This window comes from Cydia pomonella, chromosome 4 (genome assembly GCF_033807575.1).
Source record: "Cydia pomonella isolate Wapato2018A chromosome 4, ilCydPomo1, whole genome shotgun sequence".
In the NCBI taxonomy this organism is placed as follows: Eukaryota; Metazoa; Arthropoda; class Insecta; order Lepidoptera; family Tortricidae; genus Cydia; species Cydia pomonella.
The window spans coordinates 14,538,255-14,561,795 of record NC_084706.1 but is presented as its reverse complement, the minus strand read 5'-3'; the positions used below and the strand labels follow the sequence as shown (position 1 = coordinate 14,561,795).

Genomic DNA, 23,541 nt, shown 5'->3' with positions numbered 1-23,541 from the left:
CTGATACCACTTATGTTCTCAGTGAGATATGTTTAAGGAATCATCATAATCTATACTGTACTAGTTACGTATACACTGTCTATATTGTTCTTGACTTGTATGCTTCTGTTTTATCTCCTTGTAATAAAATAAAAATAAAATAAAAATAAAATAGAAGACTCTTGTATATAAGTAAAACAGTCTTGTGTGTTGTGTAAATTATTTAATCCAAATGGTAAACATTTTGCGGCTGCAAGTTTAGCCGATTAAACGAAATGAACATTAAATTTTATGAAGAATTTACAATCCAAAATGAATTTCATTAATTGATTAAATTTAATTAATGTTGGAGCCATGTCCACATTCTTGCGGACAAGTCCGATTTATCTACTGACAAAATAAAATTTTCAGTTTACATAGAACTATCTTCAACAATTTTGTTGGACTGATAAATTCGAGTTCTTAACTTAAAGTATTGATTCTTCCGGCAGAAACATAAAATTTGTCATACATGTAACTGGTCCAACGACAAAAAAAAATGGAAGTGGAAGCAATTCATCTTAAGTAAGGACGCTAAGCACAAAAAAAACATACATTGACCATACATTGACCCACCTGTTGTCATCTCTATAGGAAGTATTACTGCAATGTTCTGCCGCCAGAGTGCAGCACTAGCACGGTTCGTAAACTATAGAGTAACTTATATATACTGTACCTTAACTGATTTTTGACAAGTTTTCTCAGATAATAAAATATGACATTGATGCATCAAGGCGGTTTGTTTACAAAGGGCCTACAGGGAAACGCAAAAATCTAAATTTTGTCAATGTACGAAATTGTTCGTGCCAAGCGGGTCAATGTACGAAATTGTTCGTGCTTAGCGTCTTTACTTTGCTAAAAGTCGTTTTCCCTTGTATCACACCCGTTCGTGTGTCCCGATATGCAGTTAATAGGTAGTTATGTTAAGAAAAAACAGTTGTTATTACAAATTTAATAATGTCCTAATGAAACATATATTTTATAGGTATGTAATGCTTAATATAATTATATAAAAAAACTATCAAACATTTGTTATAATGCCATTTTCCATATAATATTATAAGTTTTACTTTAATTTTTATTATACGTTTCTTTTGTTATATTGTGATTTCATCTAAACTGTCATTGATATAATACCTATTGTATTGTAATTTTTAAGTAACTACTATTATAAACATGTTTTATAATGACTTTTGTTATATCATATTTTTGTATAACGTAATACTTTATACAATTTTATCAAGTATAAATATATATATATTGTATAACATCTTTTGTCATATTTAATTTAAAGTTTTACATAATTTTTACAACAAGTAGTACGCGGGCCGTATAATTAAGTGCAGGTTATCATCCCACCTTTTTTTTTTCTAGGGGGGAAATGCATTCCGCATATCACCCGGGTGCGGGGGGTGACCCGAGTGGTTATGTGGGACTCCCGTCTAGGCTAATGAGGCCCACGGTATACCCACTAAAAACCCCCCATATGCCACCTCGCCGCCTTATTGGTGGGGTTACGGGAACACTTGCGTACTCATCCGCGACCCCACCGGCGGCAGCCGCCCGCGTACGGCTCCTACGCGAATGCCCGAAGGCCCTTCACGCGAGGCGCGCCAGATGGTTCGATGCGCCTTCCTCCTCGGCCTCCGTCCTGCAGTGTAGCGGACCCCCCCGAGCCCGCCACAAGGAGGCCACGGGCGCCAGAAAAACTCCCCAGCGCCCGGCGCAGATGAGGTCCATGGTTCTGCCGCAAACCACAACTCGGCTGCAGAGGACAGGGAGAACGGCACACCGTAACACCGACACTCCTTTTCCTCTGCAGCCCCACCAACGCCGCTACAGCGGAACGGCCCCGCCAAGGTCGCAGGGGATAGGGAGAGTGGCGCATCGTGATACCATCACGCCTCTTCCCCTGCGATCCCACCTCGGCCGTCGAGGATAGGGAGAACGGCTAACCGCAATATCGACACTCCTCTTCCTCAACGGTCCATACGGTAAGTTCTAACCTAACCTAACCCTCCTTTTGCTTGGTACCTATTCGTTTGTGCAGATTCGCAGTTCCAAATTCCAACCTAACCGAACCTAATTATGTCATGCAACTAATTATGCCATACAAATAATTATATGATGTCACTTGTTAGAACAAATAATATGCTTTAGATTATGTAATAATTATGTAAAAAAAGCGGTGGTGGCCGAGTGGATATGACGTCCGACTTTCAATCCGGAGGTCGTGGGTTCAAATCCTGGCTCGTACCAATGAGTTTTTCGGAACTTATGTACGAAATATCATTTGATATTTACCACTAGCTTTTCGGTGAAGGAAAACATCGTGAGGAAACCTGCATACATCTGCGAAGAAATTCAAAGGTGTATGTGAAGTCCCCAATCCGCATTGGGCTAGCGTGGGGACTATAGCCCGAGCCCTCTCGCGCATGAGAGGAGGCCTGTGCCCAGCAGTGGGGCGTATATAGGCTGAATTATTATTTATTATTATTATGGCAATGTATATGAGACGAAGTGTAAATATACCTTATGACCATTATACCAATAATAACATGATGTATGCCCTTAATTAGTTATAACGCTAGTATGCCATTTATTACGTTATTCAAAATAACCATATGTCAAAATACAATATATATTAAAAGTAATTATAAAAAATGTAGTGCACCCATATTTTACAACCTTCTGAGACCAGCCGAGACTCAGAAGCATTTGTTTTGTTTTTGAATTTAGAATCTTTAGTTAGTCATTTAATAGATTGTAGAATACATACGTAGGTACAAAAAAATTGTACGGCAGAGGGGTTAAATGCTCTAGAGAAAATTGTGTTATGTTATTGTTTTTAAAGTATGTTGCTAGATTTATAGTTTCCAAATTATATGGTTCATAGGCTGTGGTGGCTGCATAACATCGGGCGAGCCTCCCTCTTCCGCCCCGCACTATTCGGTCGCTGAGCTGATGCCGGCGCTCGGCTGCCCCCTCGCTACTGCCAGGGTCCGCGTCAAAGGAATTCGCTAGTTTCGCGTGTTTCGGGGCGTGGCATAGAATTGATCGGCCGTAAATGATCAAACGCTTTATCTTAAAAACAACGGCCGGCCATGTGTCCGACCCAGCCCCACCCGGTGGTTTTTTCACATAAATTTACAAAATGATCGTTTTTAACAGATGCGGGTGCACCAGCAGTGGGACAATATTATTCCGACGCACGCGAGTAATCCGCGTCGTCCCGTGACAAACGATGCGATTAGCATCGGAACGCGCTACGAGCATAAGCTAGGGTTGTCATCAATTTTATTTTACGTGCTGTTCGTTACGTACAAAGTTTGTATGTAAGTATTAGTATGTTTGCAATTGAAAATGTCAATATACGAAACAATACAGGCTGTTAATTCAGTCACCTGCAATAATTTACGGGCCGAATATATAGGTCATACTGAGCAACTTTTACTATGGGACCGACCCTGGAATCGCCCGGTCCTATAGTAAAAGTTGCTCAGTATGTGTATGTATTCACCCCGTAAAGTATTGCAGGTGACTAAATAAACACCCTGTATAAAACTTTAATGTTATACCTCAATAAAAAAAAACAATACATACCTACCTACATATTTTATTGAAGTGAGGAGTAGGTACAGTTTTGTAAAGATTCGGAAACGCGCATTGGCTGCGGTGACCGCTACCAGTCAGGCGAGCCACATGTTTGTTTGCCACAATGCGTCCAACGCGGTATTAAAAAAAATACCAGGCACCCTGAAATGTTTGTAGTATAAGAAACTAGTTTTATTGTTTTACTTAGAATTAATCTTTTACAATAAATAGGTATATAAAGTGAGAGGTGATTATTTAAAACAATTAGCTACTTGGCAGCCCTAAATTGTTGTCACCATTATCTGCGATTAGGAAGACTCTGTCGACTGCCTTGCTGATTTCCTTCCCAATAAATGGAGGATTTTCAGACCAGTAAATTGTAATACCAAAAACTTTTTCGTCTTCCAGATTCGACTGTTACATTAAAAAACCGGCCAAGAGCATGTCGGGCCATGCTCAGAGTAGAGTTCCGTAGTTACTCTTCCGTCACAATAAGCTAAACTGGAGCTTAAAGTATGGTAGATTGTTAACCAAGGGATGAACTGTGGGTGTACGTCTTTTTACTATGAAGGGAAAACCTTTTGCGATAACTCAAAAACAGCTAAACTGATCATATCCGCTATAGTTTTCATTTGATGTGTTTCTTAAGCTCTACTTCCAAGATTTTTTTCATATTTTTTGGACTTATGGTTCAAAAGTTAGAGGGGGGGGGACACATTTTTTTTTCTTTCGGAGCAATTATCTCTGAATATATTCACTTTACCAAGAAATGTTTGTTAAAGACCCCTATTAGTTTTGAAAGACCTTTCCAACGATATCCCACACTGTAGGGTTGAAGCAAAAAAAAATGTTCACCCCACTTTACGTGTAGGGGAAGTACCCTAAAAAAAAATTTTTTTAGATTTTATTGTACGACTTTATCGGCTTTATTGATTTATATATCCATGCTAAATTTCAGCTTTCTAGCACTAACGACCACGGAGCAAAGCCTCGGACAGACAGACAGACAGACGGATATGGCGAAACTATGAGGGTTCCTAGTTGACTACGGAACCCTAAAAAAGGCAATCTAGTTACCGAAAATTACACTTAAAAACTTTTTACACCAAACGTTTCTACTTTCACCGATTTATTTCGGTTCAAAGTGACATTGCATTAACATCCAAATGGATTAGTTAGGTTAGGTAGTTGTTGAATGTTTAAGAAAAACCTAAACCCACGACACATGCTTGCTATATAAAAAAAACAGACAGGTTTCACCTGAAAGTTTTATGGTAAAACCGTGTATCAACTTTAGAGTTACCAATCATATAGATGTAGCAGACCAATTTCCCTAAGATATAGGTGTGTAATGTTTAAAATATAATTATAATAAAACTATCATACACTTGCCATAATGTGATTTCGTATTACTTGTTATAATGTCATTTTTTTGTTATTATATTAGTTTTATACATTGATTTTGTTTTACGATGATTTAATCTGTACCCCAAGTGTAAATATTTTCGACAGCGAAACGTGACGTACGCGTTTGCGTTAAGTGTCATTTTGTATGAGATTTTTGACTTTCCAAAACGTCCCGCTTGGCGCGCTGTTCAAAAACCCATACAAAATGAGACTTAACGCAAACGCGTACGTCACGTTTCGCTATCGACTAAATTTACACTAGGGGTACAGAACCGTAATCGACATAATACCTATTTACAAGCTTTTATTTAGTTTCACCTGTCCAGTTGTCTGTCTGTCGGTCTGTAATCAAATCTTGCAAGTTAAATTTAATCCACTTCCCGGTTTCCGATTGAGCTGAAATTTTGCATGCATATATTATGTAAGTCTGGTGACAATGCAATATTATGGTACCATCGAGCTGATCTGATGAATTCATGGATACTTAGTCTGTAAGTGCAAAAAGACTGAGCTAAATGATATTTATATTTCAAATTTAATGTGTATTATTATAGTAGTTTGAAATTTTATGCTTGTGTTTAATCTAGTTTAAAATAATTTAATACTGTAAGTACATAGTTTTTAAAATGTGGCTACGCCCTAGTAGGGTCCATGTTTGTACTGACTACTTAATTATAAGAACATCTTGTAATAACATGGTTGCAACGAATAAATGAAAATGAAATGATGGAGACAGGAGGTGGCCATAGGAACTCTGTGATAAAACAACGCAACCTAATTGTGTTTGGAGTTTTTAGAACTAGCGCACTGAGTATTAGTTGCCTGTCTAAAAAAAAGTACAGTCAGCGATAAAAGCTTATAACAAAAATTAAATTTTTGCCGAAAACTTATTTTATATAATTATTAAATAGTATAAAAGCATGTTGTATCGGTAATGGCTTTTGTTATACATATATATTTTAATATAACGTAATAATTTATACAGTGAAAAACATATTTTTTTAAACGGGGTCGCAGCTCTAACCTAACCCACTTTTTTTCTAGATATTCATTTGTGTGGTGTTTTACCTAGCCTAACTCACTTTTCTGGGAGCCTGTTATTTCTATTCAGAAATACATATATTATATAATGTCACTAGTTAGACCAAATATCTTTTAGAGTAAGTAATAATTATGACAGTGTATATTGGACGAAATGTAAGCATTATTTCAAGAATTACATTATGTACTTACATGTCGTTAATTTGTAGTAATATGCTTTTTACTAAGTTATTTAAAATGACATCTATACTTTAACATTACAGTATTAAATCTAATTTCATTAACATCAATTTTATTATTTGAGTCGAAAAAAGTCACTAGTAGCAAAACAAGACAGTCGTAACCAATTTGGATTTCTTGGTCTCCTATATCCAGGGTCTTCATTAAAGAAAATCCGAATGACATGAGATAAGCTTTGTCCTTATCTAATTATCCGTTATTTTTCGCTTTCTCTTTCGTGCCAATTCTTTATCTTATCTCGTTGCCCTGGCTTTAGTTGGGTAATAGAAAGAGACAGAGGCATTCTTATTGTGTAAACTAATTGTGCTAAAGTACGGAATGTGATTACGAGGGACCGCTTGTCTCAAAAACTTTAGGTTCTGTTCTTAGTTTCGGGTAGCTACCTACTTATTTGTTTTATGTAGTGTTCATGATTAATTAATTATACAAGTATATATCTGAGGCTCGATTCATGAAAGCTATCACTCACTGATAAACAGAAACTTCCACTTCCTAGTAAAACAAGTTACCTAATTAAGCTTTCGTGAAATAGGGCCCAGGTTTTCAAAATGGTTGTTTGAATAACCTGTTTTATTGTATTCAGAAATCTAGTATTGCTTACGTAAAACTATTTAATGAAATTTATATATTTTATTCATACGTGTTTTAAATTGAAATAAAAAGGTATTTTTTTTTTCATTAAACGGTAATCAAAATGTCAAGAATATTTTAAAATGTGGTGTTCATTTGTCCAAATATTGGGAGATCCATCTTTGTTACATATATACGACTACCACTGTTATTTTTTACGATTTTTTGTACTACTTTGTTTTAAAATCAATTACATCATTACAGTACGGTGTCGCATTATATTTTCATCATGAGTGTATTTTCCCATTATGTTAAATAGATTGTTTTAATAGTGTAAATTAATGTTTTTCTGCCACAAAACTTTTGTTATGTTTTGAATTACTTCCACAATATAACACGTAAATAATTCGCCTCGAAATCCCTCACATAACTGTCATTTCACACCGTCTTAATAAACACGTAGTAACTTCAGTGTCGGTGTTCGGAAAAATCCTTTGATATATTGGATCGTTACTCGCGCCATCTCCTCCGGCGGGACGCGAATTGTTAATCGGGCAATTTGTCACGATCGCGCCCGGTGTTCTGAGGAGTCTTCGCTGAGCAAACGAGTTCTAACGAAAGGCTGTAAAATATCTCCAGGACGGTTTAGTAAAAAATATTTCTGTTTGTTAATCGTGTCTTCTGAATCAATGTCTTATGATCCCACATAGTTAATCCTTTAAATATAAAAATAATTATTTTATTTATTTATTCACATCGTGCCTTGCACACTAAATGTCAAAAATTTTAAGATTTAACCATCACGTACCAGAATTCATTAAAGTGCAAGCCACCGAAGCGCAATCGCAAGCTTGTAGAAGCAAATTGTCTATTTATCTGAACTTCCCAAAACCAGGTTCACTATGTATATTAAGTACTATTTATTAGAAATAAGGCCGCGGACTGGACGCAAGCGGCGCGCAGCGTGGCGAGTGGCAAATCAAGGCCGTTCATACATTTTGGTCGAGCACAATGTACGAATTGAACTTCAATTGCTACACGCTGCACCGAACTCCGCTTGCACCGCTGCTTTCTAAGTAACAGATGCTATTTGTCTTACTGTTCATAGTAGGTAATTTATAATTAGTATACTACGCGTCGGGATATCGTCAGTTCCTTTTTTGGAACAGCCCTAATATAAACTATTTGAAGCGCGTAACTAAACTCAACATGTAATAAATAAACAAAAATACATCATTGGATCATTATTTAAGATTTTTTAGACAAATAGAGATTATATTTAATTTAATTTAACTTAATTTCACAAATATAGTTAAAACGGTTATTTAGATAAATAGACAAATAGCGAAGACAGGAGACAAAAATAACCTCGTTTCAGATTTTCTAGAAAATTTTTAATGTATGGTCTGAAAATAAATATATATATACTCGTATCTTAACCTCTCTCTATAACCTCTGGGTATCACTGAAACCAAGTATATGATAATAAGCAAAAAACATGCAGTTAGTGAACACGTAAGCATAAACGGGCACACAGTGGAGAGAGTAAATAAGTATAAATACCTCAGATACTGGCTCAACGAGAGATGGCACCCAGAAATGGAGATAAGTACAAGAATAGAGGTGGCCAGAAGTGCGTTTATGAAAATGAATAAACTTTACATAAATAAAGACAGGAATAAAATTAAGATGGAGGTTAGTCAAATGTTACGAACTATCGATCCTGATGATCGGAAGCGTGGACTCTAAATAACAACTCTACATTAAAAAATTAAATGCTTTTGAAATGTGGCTTTATATAAGAATGTTAAAAATTTCTTGGGTAGATAAAGTATCCAAAAATAGTACATTGTAGGAGAGAGAGGTCGGAAAACCGCTCAAAGGGACGAGTGAGTTTGAGGGCCGACACCTTAGTGGAGGCCCTCAAATAATACGAGTCAATATGTAGCGTTTCCAACCGAGGCATTACATAGTGCTTTTCACGACTAATGTAAGGAAATAAGAAAACATTTGCATTATGTACTATAAGTACTTTAATATAGATTACTATTTATATTGGCGTGAGGACAATTGTTGAAAGAAAGCGATATATTTTGGCAAGGAATATTTATATTTTTTTTCACTAAAATAACTCATTTTTATAGCGTAGCGTACGTGTATCTTTTATTTTTTAGTCAAACACAATTTACACTATCCAATTCAGTAGGTAAGTTGTTGATCAATGAAACACCAAAAGTTCAAACCTTCCTATCTCTGGTGTTTTTAAAGTTATGAGGTGATATTTCGTATGAAGATAAACAATTTAGTTGGCTATCGTATGGCATTCTTGATTTCTACTTATATTTAACAGTTTCTGTATTATAATCCTTTTTTTTAAGAGTTTTGTTTCATTGTGTACTTATGCATGTTTTCAATGAAACACTCAAATTTTTACAGTGAAACAAATGTAATAATTTTAATCTACCTTGAAACATCGTTAATAAACATTGAAACAGTGTTATAAATACGTGACATTAATACATATATGCTTTCAATCAATTAATGAGAAAGGAAAGGAGAAAATAGTGGTACGCTGAAATTGGTTATTTAAAAGGTTTCCGATATATGAAACGCTTATAAGATTGCTGAAATATATAAGACATATGTAATTTTATTTATTATTAAATTGTGTGCATTTGTATTTTAAACATGACATATTGTTCTTTTTGTAATATTTTTATCTTTATTTGACATTTTAACGACAATTCCAAATTAGTATTTAGTTGGTTTATATTCAACTGTTTGACATATTTTTGTAATATTTTTATCTTTATTTGACATTTTCACGATAATTCCAAATTAATATTAAATTGGTTTATATTCATTTGTGTGACATATTTTTCTTTGCTCATGACGATCCTTATTGGGAGACACAATTAATTATAATTTTATTTTTAATTTATAATGTGATGAATGATGATCATGATGAGAAGCCAAACTAACTTTTGATGAATGTAACTAATTCAAAGTGTTATTTTCATCGTGAAATAAAGAAATCTAACTTAATCTAATCAATGAAACATTCGAGTAGTGCTGGTTCAGGTAGTACAGCTATTGCCTACTTTCCAGATTGGTTTTAGACCATCTATTGCCACATTTTCCGAACAGTGGCGTAAAAATTATCTCTTCTTCCCCGCGTTTTCCCGGCATTTTGCCACGGCTCGTGGGAGCCTGGGGTCCGCTTGACAACTAATCCCAAGATTTGTTATAGGCACTAGTTTTTACGAAAGCGACTGACATCTGACCTTCCAACCCAGAGGGTAAACTAGGCTTTGTTGGGATTAGTCTGGTTTATTCACGATGTTTTCCTTCATCGAAAAGCGATTGGTAAATATCAAATGATATTTCGTACATAAGTTCCGAAAAACTATTGGTACGAGCCGGGCGCCGCCGGGTGGTTATCCTTAATTAAGAAATCACATAAAGTTCCAAATTCACATAAAGTTGATAATTTCTTTAAATCAAACACATATTGTTCAATTGTTTCACTTTCTGCCTGATTTCGCTTAAAGAATCGATGCCTCTCAACCGTTAAGTTTTTCTTTTATTCAAAATATTTTTTAAACTCGCCCAAAACCTGTTCTACCATTGTACACGTCACATTTAGTTGTACATACAATTCTCTGCACTGTTCATCCACTATATGAAGCAATATATTTATTTTTATGGCCGGTGTTTTTTCACACGCGTCGAAATATATATTTTTTCCTTCGTATATGACATTTATTTTGGTTTAAAGCTTTATTTTCTTGATTTTATTTTAACTCAACAGTAAACACTGTGTACCTACACTGTATCTGCTTGTTAGGTGATTCAAAATAAGGTATACGACGAATTTCGTAATTCACTCACTTTTCACTTGTGTAAACGATTTCTTAACACTCGACATTTATCGTCGTAAAATCATGTTAACTTCATGATAAATCATGTTGACTTCTCATCTGCACTTGTTACTTCGCTAAGTGTAAACGCGCCTTAGGAGCTAAAAAAAACTTGAAGGAAAGATAAACTAAAAACTACCAAGATTTTTAACGGTGTTATATGTGTATTAAATGATACGTTTCACCTGCGTTACTATTATTTTCATTACGAATACGAGGAATGTAAAATTCATTTGTTTTTTTTTTCTATAGTATTTCTTGAGGGTACTTTCAATTAGCCATTTAGGTAAAAGTATCGTTATTTATAGAATGGGGAGTTAAATATCAGAATAGAAATTGTATAACAAATCCATTTAAAACCAAACTTCTATTGTTTATCATAAAATAATGAAAAAATTTTTACTTGGAAAGTTCAATGCTCTAATGCAGAAACATATCATTTTCTGCACACTTTTTAGAACAACAATGACCCTCTTTTAGAGCATGAGAAATGAAAAGGTAATTTCAAATTGAATACTGCCATAAAAAGCTAATTTCAAACCTGCAGAGGACAAAGCGTTCAAAATTCATACTCGCACCTTTGTCAACAGGTCTCCGGCCGTTGTCGAGTGTCCAGGCGGAATCTCTGGACGTCGTCAAAGTGACAGGGGTGTCGGGCGGCGAGGCCACACTTCCGTGCGACACCCGTTCTCCCCAGCCGCCTGATGCGCTGCTGCTTGTAGTGTGGTATAAGGACGACATGCCTATTTACAGGTGAGTTTTAACATGCTACATTGGCCCAGACACATATTTCACTTCTAATAGAACTTTTTACACGAGAGGCAAGATCATCATGCACGTCACAGGACTCTATGAGTATGCTTTTACAGTTTAGCATATTGTTTAGCATGGTGTACTATAAAATCTTTGTATCTACTTCGGCCAGTTTGAGTCTTAAACTTCTATAGAAAAAGACGAAGGTTATGCGTACTTTGCTTCAAACACTCGGGTTTGCTGTCAGAAATTAAATTATCGGAATATCAATATAATTACAATGAAATCATATTTCCTGCACACCCTCAAAATGGTCTTAAACTCAGACAATGACAGTCGGCATAAAACGTAAGATTAATAAGGTAGACGGACAGACCAATGCAGAGGCCGACGAGCGACGAGTGAACATACTAGGCCAAATAGTCTCGTTCAACCAAAGACAGGATCAATAGGTTCAAAGACGAATCCAAAGCACTTGAAAAGGCTATTGGTCTCTTAAGGAGGACGGAGGCTTTCCTTTAGCGGCTACAAAACGGAGGCTCCCCTTTAGCGGCTAAAGTTTAGCCCTTACGCGGAGACTCATAGACCCGTGTATCAGTACTGCCAAGATAAGATAAGATAAGATAATCATTTATTGATAAAACATGAGTTGATAAGCTGTTAGTATACAAATTCAGTTCTTTACATGTTCGGCTGGAATTTCAGCATTCAAATATTAATCACAAAAATAAATTACAAATATAAAAGAAGCCGTACTGAAAAATATTGGGAAAAAAAATGTCAATGTGTGTCAATGTCAAATTACTAAACTAAATTATCTAAAAAGTATGAATTTTAAAATGTTGTATTGATTCACTAATGTCATAAAAACAATGTTCCCATAGTTAACTGTACAGTTCTTTACATGTCTGGCTGGCATTTCAGCATTCGAATATTAAGCACGAAAATAAATTACAAACAAAACAAGCATTCCATTAAAATGTCAAAAATTTAAATCAAATATTAATATGTGTCGATGTCAAATTACTTAATTAAATAATCTAAACATTATTATTTTTAAAATATTGTATTAAATCATTTATGTTATAAAAACAATGTTCCATCAGTAAACTGTACAGTTTTTTTCCAAAAGCCTTTCCTTCTAGTGTTCTTATACCAACGGGAATAGAATTATACAACTTTATAGCCATACAGTAGCAGTTATTTTGGAACAGCTTTAGCCTTTGATGCATCGGTATCTCTAGGTCGTATTTGTGCCGTTTATCGCTGGCTTTTTTTTTAAATAATTGTATATTATTTTTAACAAATTTACACATTTCAAAGACGTACAAGGATGGTAAAGGGAGTATCTTTTTTCTCTTGAATAATGGCCTGCAGCTATCTAGGTAGTGGGCCCCGCACAATGACCTCACACATTTTTTTTGAGCTTTAAATACTCTATCGGACTCGGTAGAGTTGCCCCATATTATTAAGCCGTATCGAATTTGTGAAGATACATAGCCGTGAAAGGCTGCGGTTGCAGCCGCTTCAGAGGACAATAGAACGCAAACGATACAAGACATAAACAAAACGATCTAGGCCTATTGCACAAGTAGTTGATATGGGCTTTCCAATTGCAAAATTTATCCATATGAATACCTAAGAAAACTGCAGCATCAGTTTCCTTAAGTTGCACGCTATTGAAGTCTGTAGTTACATCAAAAGATTTACTTTTGTAAGTTTGAAATTGGATCAATTGTGTTTTTTTTAGATTTACATTAAGATTATTATCATCTAACCATTTCGTAACATTTGTTAGCGTCTGTGTAATATTATGACATAGAGAATCACCATTCATCTCTTAATTATGATTGTTGTGTCATCTGCGAAGAGTATCGTATCATTTGTGTGGCTCTAGGTAAATCGTTAATATATAATAGAAACAATATCGGCCCTAGTATGCTTCCCTGTGGCACGCCGCATTTATTTACCACGTAGGGTGAATTATATGATTCCTTGTGATTATTCACCACTTTGGTAACTTCAACGCATTGTTGCCGTTCATTGAGGTAGCTTTCTAGCCAAAGATATGCTTGTCCCCTTATACCGTATTTATATAACTTTGACAGTAAGGTTTCATGGCAGACGAAGTCGAACGCCTTACTCATATCTAGCATCAGTGCTACTACCGCTGCTTTATCATTTAAACTTAAAGTAATGTTTCGTACTAGCTCGAAGCAGGCATGTGTTGTTGATTTATTCTTTTGGAAACCGTACTGCTTAGGGATTATTAAATTATGCTTGGCTAAAAAGGCGACTATTTTCTTATATACTAAACGTTCAAAAACTTTGGATAGGACAGGGATTAAAGTGATAGGACGATAGTTTGACATGTCACATTTATCGCCTTTTTTAAAAAGCGGTTTCACTACTGAAATCTTGAGCCTATCCGGAAATACCCCTTCTGTATATGATAAATTTATAATATGATGTAACGGTAATGAGATAATATTCGCAGTTAGTTTCAGGATTTTTGCATTAATACCGTCGTAGCCCGTAGACGGAGTTTTTTAGGTTCCTTATAGCTTTAAAGATCTCATAGTGGTCATCAGGTAAGAAAAATATAGTGTGCGTGTTTTGATTAATTAATGATGTTACATTAGGAGTGTGTTTAATACTTTTGTTTGTTAATTTTATTAGGTATTGGTTAAATTGTTTTGCAATATCTAAGGGTTTATTGTATGTAATATTATTCTGAGTAACTAGTCTCGTTCTACTAGTCCAAATAGTCTCGTTCAACCAAAGACAGGATCAATAGGTCAAAAGACGAATCCAAAGCACTTGAAAAGGCTATTGGTCTCTTAAGGAGGACGGAGGCTTTCCTTTAGCGGCTACAAAACGGAGGCTCCCCTTTAGCGGCTAAAGTTTAGCCCTTACGCGGAGACTCATAGACCCGTGTATCAGTACTGCCAACCCAACTTATGTTGCTTAAACGTGATAACTAACCACCTTATAAACAAACTGAACATTTGCATACGTTAGTGTCAAAACCGCCAGACTTAAGTGGGACTGATCTGGTCAAGAAGCCATTTAGGATCGATACGACTACAGGTGGGCTAAATTAGCCACGGAGTGGGTGCGATAACAAAAACGGTGGAGTGGTTGACCTGCCCGGTCTGCTGGCGTCCCATGTTCTCCTTGTTGGACATGAAACAGAAATAATACCAGGCTTGTAAAGCATAAGTTAGTCGCGAACGGACGTAAGCTCTGTACAGGCCGAGGTTGGTCCGTACAGGAAGCTTACTACAGAAAAACCGGCCGTAGGCACATGCGAGCGGTTTTTACTCGCATGATTGTGTGTACGATGTGTGTTGCATGGTGAGTCTCCTGTCTATGGTAACCCCCAGATATTTCACTGTGGGTGACCATGTGAGCGGCTGGCCTAAAAGAGGTGTGGGCAAGGCCATCTTAAAAGATAACGCAAAGTAGGCAGTCTCGTCTGCGAAGAGGGCTAGCTGCGCTTGCCCAACGACTGGGATGTCGTCGGTGTCGCGCACATAGCATGCGGGCGACAGGCAGCTCCCCTGGGGGACGCCTGCCTTTATTGGGAGTTCCTGCGACACTGCATCATCCACTTGTACGTGGAAGCACCGGTCTGTCAGGAAGGATGTGATGACTCTCGCGATGCAGCGGGGTGCTGTGGACAGAGAAAGTTTATACATTAGACCTTCGTGCCAAACTCGGTCAAAAGCTTTCTCCATGTCTAGGAGAACTGCGATTGTGTACTCCTTTTTGTTGAGTGCCATGCCCATGTGATATAAGACACGGGTGAGCTGCAGCGTCGTAAAGTGTTGGACCTGAATCCAAATTTCTCCGTCCTGGGTGAGATGTGTGGTGAGAGGTGCCGGAGCAGCATTCTCTCAAACACCTTGGTCGACCATGTTTATACCTTGACCACTCCTCCCTACTGTGCAAATGTGAGTGAGATGGAAAAAATCGTAATAGCGGTGATGACGAAATCGTTAAGAATGATCCCCTTATTATTGTACCTAATTATTTCCAACTGTTCTAGAACACTCAAACGCAATCTTTTCTCGCAAACATGTAAAATATCAACGCCTAACGTCTGATTCTATTCATTACTTATAAATTATAGAATAAAATATAGTACCGCACTCTACTCTCGGTATGCGTGAACGTATGCAAACATATTCATAAACGTACAGTGACGCACATACGAATGTTTATTACGAGTACATATTCTCTTCACGATCACCACAAAAAGAGTCTTCATAAGCTCTTGTTGCCTTGTAGACGTAAATTTGTTGGTTGTATTCAAGCAGTTCAACAGTCTTTTTATATTTTTTCGCTTTTTTATGTTTTAGTCAGCTCGCGTGCAGAACAACGACCTGAAAAACCTCCCTACAATGTATTGTCTGCGACATTTTGCGATTAAGGTTTTCCTTTTGTTGGTACAGAAAATTGGAAACTTTATTTAAAATCCTGTTATAAGTTTATTGGATTCAATAACACGAGTAACTACTTTAGTCGTTTTTATTCATAATTATACCATAGTACAAAATAAGTTTTTGGCAAAAATTTCATTTTTGGTACAAGCTTTAATCGCTGGCTGTCCTTTTCTTTCCACAGGCAACTAATACTCATCGAGCCAATTCTAAAACCCCAAACACAATTAGGTTGCGTTGTTTTATCACAGAGTTCCTATGCCCACCGCCAGTCTCCATATCAAATCTGCTCGATGGTCTCATAATATTGTATTGACACCCGATTTACATATGTATGCAAATTTTCAGCTTCATCGGAAACCGGGAAGTTGGTCAAATTTAACTTGCAAGATTTGACCCGTACATACATAGGTACATTGCAAGTGAATAAAAAGCTTGTAAAAAGGACCGGTAGATACTCATTGATAATCTATAGGTAAAAATATAAAATTACTCAATTGCATATTATAATATTTACATTTATTTGCATAACATTTACAATGTCGCGCATGTAAGAGTATCTATGTGTAACAGCCAAGATTCATAGCTAAATCGCTGTCTGACAATGTGTGAATTTTATAAATCGCTCAGGCACACATTTGTTATGCATGACCGACCCTGCGAGTGCCAAATTAGTTTGGGCACAAATGCTGGGAGAGCAAAATGTTTGATCAGATTAAACGGCTTTTTGTGCCCGGGATTTTGTTTGTGAAACGACATGTTGTTTGTCACAGCTTATTAATACGTTCATGTTTGTGAAACAGAGATACGATAACCTGCACTGAGCGAGCACTCCGGGTCTATATGGGATTAGGATAAAAAGCCGTTTTGCTAGAATAAATCTCTATCGGCAGTCACAGGGTAAACACAATCCAACTCGATCGATGCAAGCTTCTAAATTAAATTTAGATTTACCTGGGTAGGGCTTAGAGTTGAAAATGTGTTGCAAGTTAACAAGTTTTATATTATTTTTTACGTAAATAGGCTTCTGCCATAGCAACGTCGAAGATCATTTATCATTGAATTAATTAACTGTCATCTTTACTTTGGCAGTTTTCCCATTCAATCTTGGACGTGTTCAGAGATGAGACGAGAGAGGTTAGGTAGTAAGTATCAGTTGGTTATTATAACTATGTATTTCAAATGAAAAATTGTATAATTTTATACTAATGCTAAGATGTTCTCTGCTTTTGTATGAATAGTCAACCATTAAAATTACTAATGTTTTTATTTGTTTAACACTGCATAAATATAACAAGTAAAAAGAGGGAAAAACAACTTTGATTTTGTTTTGAATATACATTTTTTAGAAGGGAGGGAGCCAGACTTCGCCAAGTGTATGGACAACTCCTTTATGAAAATTTAATGGTTTCAATATAAAAAAGTCACAAATAACCGCCGCCCTAGTGCGCTTTTTGTACTATAAGGTTTCCTTTTTGAGCAATAAATATTAAATAAATAAATAAAGCCATCACATTCAACCACTAAAAATGGGTTACTCATATTTTTTTTTCTGAATATTCTGAAAGTACGTAGGTTAGAAAAAACCGCGTGTTCAAGTTTTAATATTAACACGGAAAAAGTACCAAAATATGTATAAAAGCAATAAATAATTAAAGCAACTGCAATTTAAGAGCTCTTCGATTAAGCAGTGCGTTTATTTTTATTTACCTACCTCTATAGTTGTCCGCTAAAAGAAGAATTAAAAAAAAGTTGCTTGATCAAAAATCACATAAATATCTGGGTGTGGGTAGAATAATGATAAATTATGCTTTTTGTTCTTTATATCCTGATACCCGCCGGTTAAATATGTCCTATTCGCTCTAAGCTGCCAATGCTACAGCCGCAGCGATGAACGTGGCATGCTCGTCGCTTTGCTCTACTTCGGCGCGACCAATGTCGTGGCCAGGACGTAAGGTTGCTTAAAAGAGATCGCTTACAGCGATAAGACCGCCTATTGCTACCTTAATTTACGTTGTAAACCTACCTAATTTGGAAATTATATTATTTTGTGGTGGTCTTGATTTACTTATGACAATCGCAAGATAAAACCTTCAAAACATAAGTCAGAAAAAAACCAGTATCCATTACATGATCAATACGGAACATAATTTTTATTTCCATCTTCGTAAAGGTAATATAACCAAAACAGTCCGCTCTGGTTCCACATGATAAGGCCAAGATTATTTACTTTCATTTTGCGAAGTATTTGTGTTGTCACTAGAAAGTCAATAAATTTCAGATTGTACCAAAGATTTTACTAAGGCCCTAAATACTTTTTTATCACGCAATTAATTTGATTCGCTGAGCAATAGCTTAATACTTAAAATAAATAATATTTCACTGTAATTTTCCGTTATTTCTATTTCTACACGTTTTGAGTTGGTAATTGACCTATTACAAAGACCTGTAATTTTTTTTCCCTGGTTGCAGTTTATTGTTCATATTTTTAACTACGATCATTGTCATCTAAAACCCACAGAAATCTGCACTATTAATGCCTAATGCAATTAAAAATAATATTAAGTTGCAGCAGCCATTGTTTAAACTCTGCGTAAACGTAACTAAGGGCCTGTTTCACAATGTCCAAGTAAAGTCCAGGATAAGCTATTTGCCACTTATCTCACGAATAAAGTTATCGTTGGCGTTTCATAATCTTCAAATAAGCTTAACTTAATTAAAGTAATAGACGTATAGCCATGATTTTTTCCTTTGGACTTGCTTGCAATCGGAGACTTTGCATGTCTAAAGATAAATATCCCATTAGCGAAAAACATTTAGATTGCTACATATATGAAAAAAACACATAATATATTTCAGCAAACTGCAGTAATTTTAAAATTATTTTGTTCATTAAAGCATGAAAAGTAAAGTATGGCAATAAATACTAGATAATATAATGCATTGTACATGAGTGCAATAAACGAATATGAATATAAAATAAGCGGGATTGCCTCTTACTTTTTAATTTTTTACTCTTTCGTGCCAAAACTGCCAATAGTCAACGGTATTACTATTTAATACAGCCAATGAAACTTTGTTAGATAAATTCAATATTAAATAATAATGGAATGAGTCAAATAAGCAAGTGATATCTTAAATTTTAGTTTATTTACATCAATGTATTTGGTATTAACCAAATAACTTTAACAACCCATTTAATGTTCTAAATTACGACATTAAATGGGTTACTCGTAATAACGTTTAACTGTGGATGTACGTCTTTTTACTATGAAGGGGAGATTTTTTGCGATAACTCAAAAACAGCTAAACTGATAATATCCGCTATAGTTTTCAATTTAATGTCTTTCTTAAGCTGATTTTTTTCATATTTTTGGACCTATGGTTCAAAAGTTAGAGGGGTGAAAATGTGTCCCCATTTTTTTTCTTTCGGAGCGATTATCTCCGTATATATTCCCTTTATCAAAAAAAATCTTGCAGACCCCTATTAGTTTTGAAAGATCTTTCCAAAAATACCCTACACTATAGGGTTGAAGCAAAAAAAAAATCACCCCCCAGTTTAATGAAAAGAAAATAAAAACATTTTTAGGGTAAGGGAGGGCTTACCCTAAAAATGTTTTTATTTTATTTATTGTACAACATTGTCGGCCTTTATTGATTTATATACCCATGCCAAATCACATCTTCCTAGCACTAACGACCACGGAGCAAAGCCTCGGACAGACAGACAGACAGACGGACATGGCGAAACTATAAGGGTTCTTAGTTTACTATGTAAACCCTATATATATACCCTAAAAAGCTGACTAGCATATGATTTAATTACATACAAAATGAAACACTATGAACTTCATTCCAACCCAACCTTTATATTTTCCCTATATTAAACAAAACGGTCAACAGCCCGTAAACGTTTAAATGTTATCTTTAATAAAACGACGTATGTCAATTACAAGGCAAAGCGGTCCATTTACGCCCTTATTCTAATCTAATATATTATGTTACCCAAACCATAATCCTTTAGCTATCCTCTTTGTCGCCTAGCTCATGAGCGATCATGACGAATTTTATATACATTCTATTGCACCAAGCATCTCGAAGTTGATTGATGATCTGGGCTTAGTAAGTGTGTGCCGATGTTAGGACCGGCGGGTGCTATGAAATATTTATGTGTACTTAATGTTTTCGTTATGGTTTTAAAAATGTATAAGTACCTTTTAAGTTTTACAATATTACAAAATTGTGGAAATGCTAAGATGTTGTAATCTTCTTAAGAAACAACTCTTAAAAGACACCGTTATAAACATGGGCATTTAAGTCTGTGAAGAGTGTGAAGGACAGAAAGAAAGTTATTTTAATAGTAATAATATAATGAATAGTCTACTTACTTCTGTACTAAATAAATATAACGCATGTACTAACTGGATTCATCATCATAATATCAGTAAAACATGCGCTTACTATTAGACAAAAGCCTCAACAAAGACTTATATTCATAAATATTTATAAATACCTAATATTAGATTAGCTAAAAATCGCGGAAGTGGCAAATCCTCGTTTTGAGCTAGGCTTGCAAGACTAGCTAGACTCCTCTTTAAATCAATGGCCAGACTGTACACGACCGTGAGAAATGGAAAAAGTGAGATGATGCTTTTGCCCAGGAATGGGACGATATAGTCTTGTTTTCCTATTTTTATCCGAGTTACGTCATATGCTAGAAGACCTTAGCAACGTAAGCCTTGAGGTTGGACTGAAGATGAATATGTCAAAGACCAAGGTCATGACTAACAGCACAAAACGCGGGATTGAGATAAACGGAGAACAAATCGCATATGTCCAAGAATACCAAATAGTCTCTTTCCAGGCGTGACAGGACTAAGAGGTCCAAAGACGCACTGATAACACCTGGAAGAGCTATTGATCCACAAAACACCTGATGAATAGAGACCTACCTCTGTCGCTGAAACGTTATTGTTCTTGCCAAAAATGTACATTTTACTTTCCTTATTGTTTAGCCAAAATTGTTGTAAACCAAGCAACGTTAATTAGTTTCAGTTACAATTCTCGTTTCTTTTAAACTAAATAATTACGTTAATAGTTTCATTTCTTTACCGCTTTAATTTTATTTTATTAATCGGGTCGAAATTTATTTCGTTGTCTTGTTTTGGACCATACTGTCACGCCTGTATTTCTGTATTTTAACAAATAAATTAAAAAAAGAGTGCTATTGCATGCTTTTTTTACTTGTAGATTATAGTTAACTATGACAAAAATTGAAAATTAAATTTCATCTAATTTTGTATGACATGAAATTTAGCTACACTACCTCACATGATTTGGGGACAAAAAACAAGACAATGAAAACACCAACTAAATAGCTAGACGTTATGGAAATAATAACAAATTTGGCAATTGAATGATTTGGCGAAAATAATGTAGGCATTCGAAATCTTGTATGTCGTCATAATAATCTACTTAACACTAATTCGACTAAGTAAAATGTTATCATAATGAAAATTTGATGAATGTTGGTTGCAAAATATAAGTACATTTCCATCTTCACTTGATAGATGGTTGGCAGTCCTAAACTGTGCGTTTCTTCAGAAACTTCCTGCTTAGCTCTGCTAAACTATGGAATGATCTGTCACCTACGGTAGTCCGGACTGATACGACGTTCAAACCTTGAAGAAAAGAGCATATACCTAATCTTGAAGGCCGACAACGCACGAACATGCCCTCTGGTGTTATAGGTGTCCATCGGCGTCGGTAATTGCTTACCATCAGGCGATTCATCAGCTCGTTTTCCTTCTGTATCAATAAAAAAAAACATCAACAAAAAGTTGGTTGGCAAGTGCAATTTGGACAATGAACCTTCGGCGAAAAGGCAGAACAACAAATAAACCCTTTAGCGTCTAAAAGTATGCAGTGACATACACATACATACTATATTCCAAAGGACGCCGCAGCAAACATAGGGAAAAAGTGGTGTCAGTGAAATCTCACGAAATTTTAGTTTGATGTAGATTTAAGTCTCGTGATTATTTATTATAAGAGCACCAATCTCTCAGAAGTATATTGCCAGAAATAATCAAGTTTATATTTTTGTATTTCTCAGAAGTGTTTCCTAAATTAATACATTGAATTGAGAGTAACGAACATACCGACAGTTTATTACTGGCAAACCGAGGATTTCTTGCTGCCATCATCTGTTATTAGTATCTATGTATTTTGCATATTTTAAGTTATGTATGCTTATAATAACGTAATTATCGGAGATTAAATATGATCTTAATAATGTTTCTGTCACGTTGACGTCGCGTCGCATACCTATTATCAGTTATCTACGTTAGAAACGACGTCTTGGATTACAGAGCGAAGAGGAGGATTTACGAAAAATAGGTAGATATGTTACGGTAAAAGCCCGAAGTACTCGTACGGTAAAACCTAAAATATATCCGTAAAACCTAGGTTTTACCGATGCCGATCGGTAAAATCCCGAAATGTTAAATAATTATTGTTCACTTCGGGCTTTTACCGACATGTATTTGGTAAATCCTAGGTTTTACCACGGCGACCGGTAAAGGTTGAATCATGCACCGGTTCTTGACATTAGTTGATGAAAATCTTGTATCAGTGTAAGGGGCGTTACATGTAGCGCCATTTAGAGTGATGCTTCGTATTGTTTTGGCTATTTTACTAGTCATGTAGATCTAGGTCTTCCGGTTCTGCTGAAAGTGAGAGTGAACTCTACTTACAGCGAATTCGAACGCCGTGAGCAGGTATGTAGAAATCCTGGGAGCAGAGTAATGTACAGGGCAGGGATCGGAACCGGTTTTTTGCAAAAACTTCGAAATATTTTATATTTCTGTTTATTTTATACTCCAAATGTAGGACTCAGTTGTGTTTTCAGATAACGACTTCGTATTATTAGATTGCCTAATTAGAAATGAAGTAATTAACAAAGAACGAAAAAATACCGTTTTCGTTCCCATACAAAAAATACCGGTTTCCGATCCCTGGCACAGGGTGTCACATACCCTCAGTAGGCAATATGCCCAGTTGGTGCGAATTTTCGGGCTGTAGCTTGTCAACATTAATTTTGTATGAAACAAGTAAATTGTTTTTTTCTGAAAGTTGACTTCGTGCCCTTATAAAATAATAATCAGGAGACTTAAATCTACATCATACCAAAATTTCTTGAAATTGGACTGAAACAATGTTTTTCCTTGTATTTATTTGCTGCGGGGTCCTTTATAGTTTCAAAGTAATAAACTTGCTACATAACGGATGATAACAAAAAATTATAATTATTTCAGAGGTGTGAAAAAATACCCATATTACTTTTTACGATACTTTTTTATTATTAGGCAATATATACATGATAATTATTCTTTTATTATTACAATAACGTTAATGAATGTTAGAATGGTTTAGATAAAAAGTTTGAATAAGACCTTTAGACACCCTTTTTGTCTATTTTCGGACCACAAGTCTTAGTCCTTTTTATTAGCTAGGCACAATTTTCAGCTCTCCAATTTTTCAACTACTACTCA

General features: G+C 35.6%; 1 protein-coding gene across 2 annotated transcripts in view; it reads left to right on the top strand.

Annotated features, from left to right (window-relative positions):
* LOC133517142 (hemicentin-1-like) overlaps nt 1-23,541 on the top strand; it is a 292,977-nt gene that overhangs the window by 172,113 nt on the left and 97,323 nt on the right. For both annotated transcript variants that reach the window (XM_061850306.1, XM_061850305.1), the window contains one exon: nt 11,381-11,543. In XM_061850306.1, the coding sequence (XP_061706290.1) occupies nt 11,381-11,543 (163 nt within the window). The remainder of the gene's footprint in view (nt 1-11,380; nt 11,544-23,541) is intronic.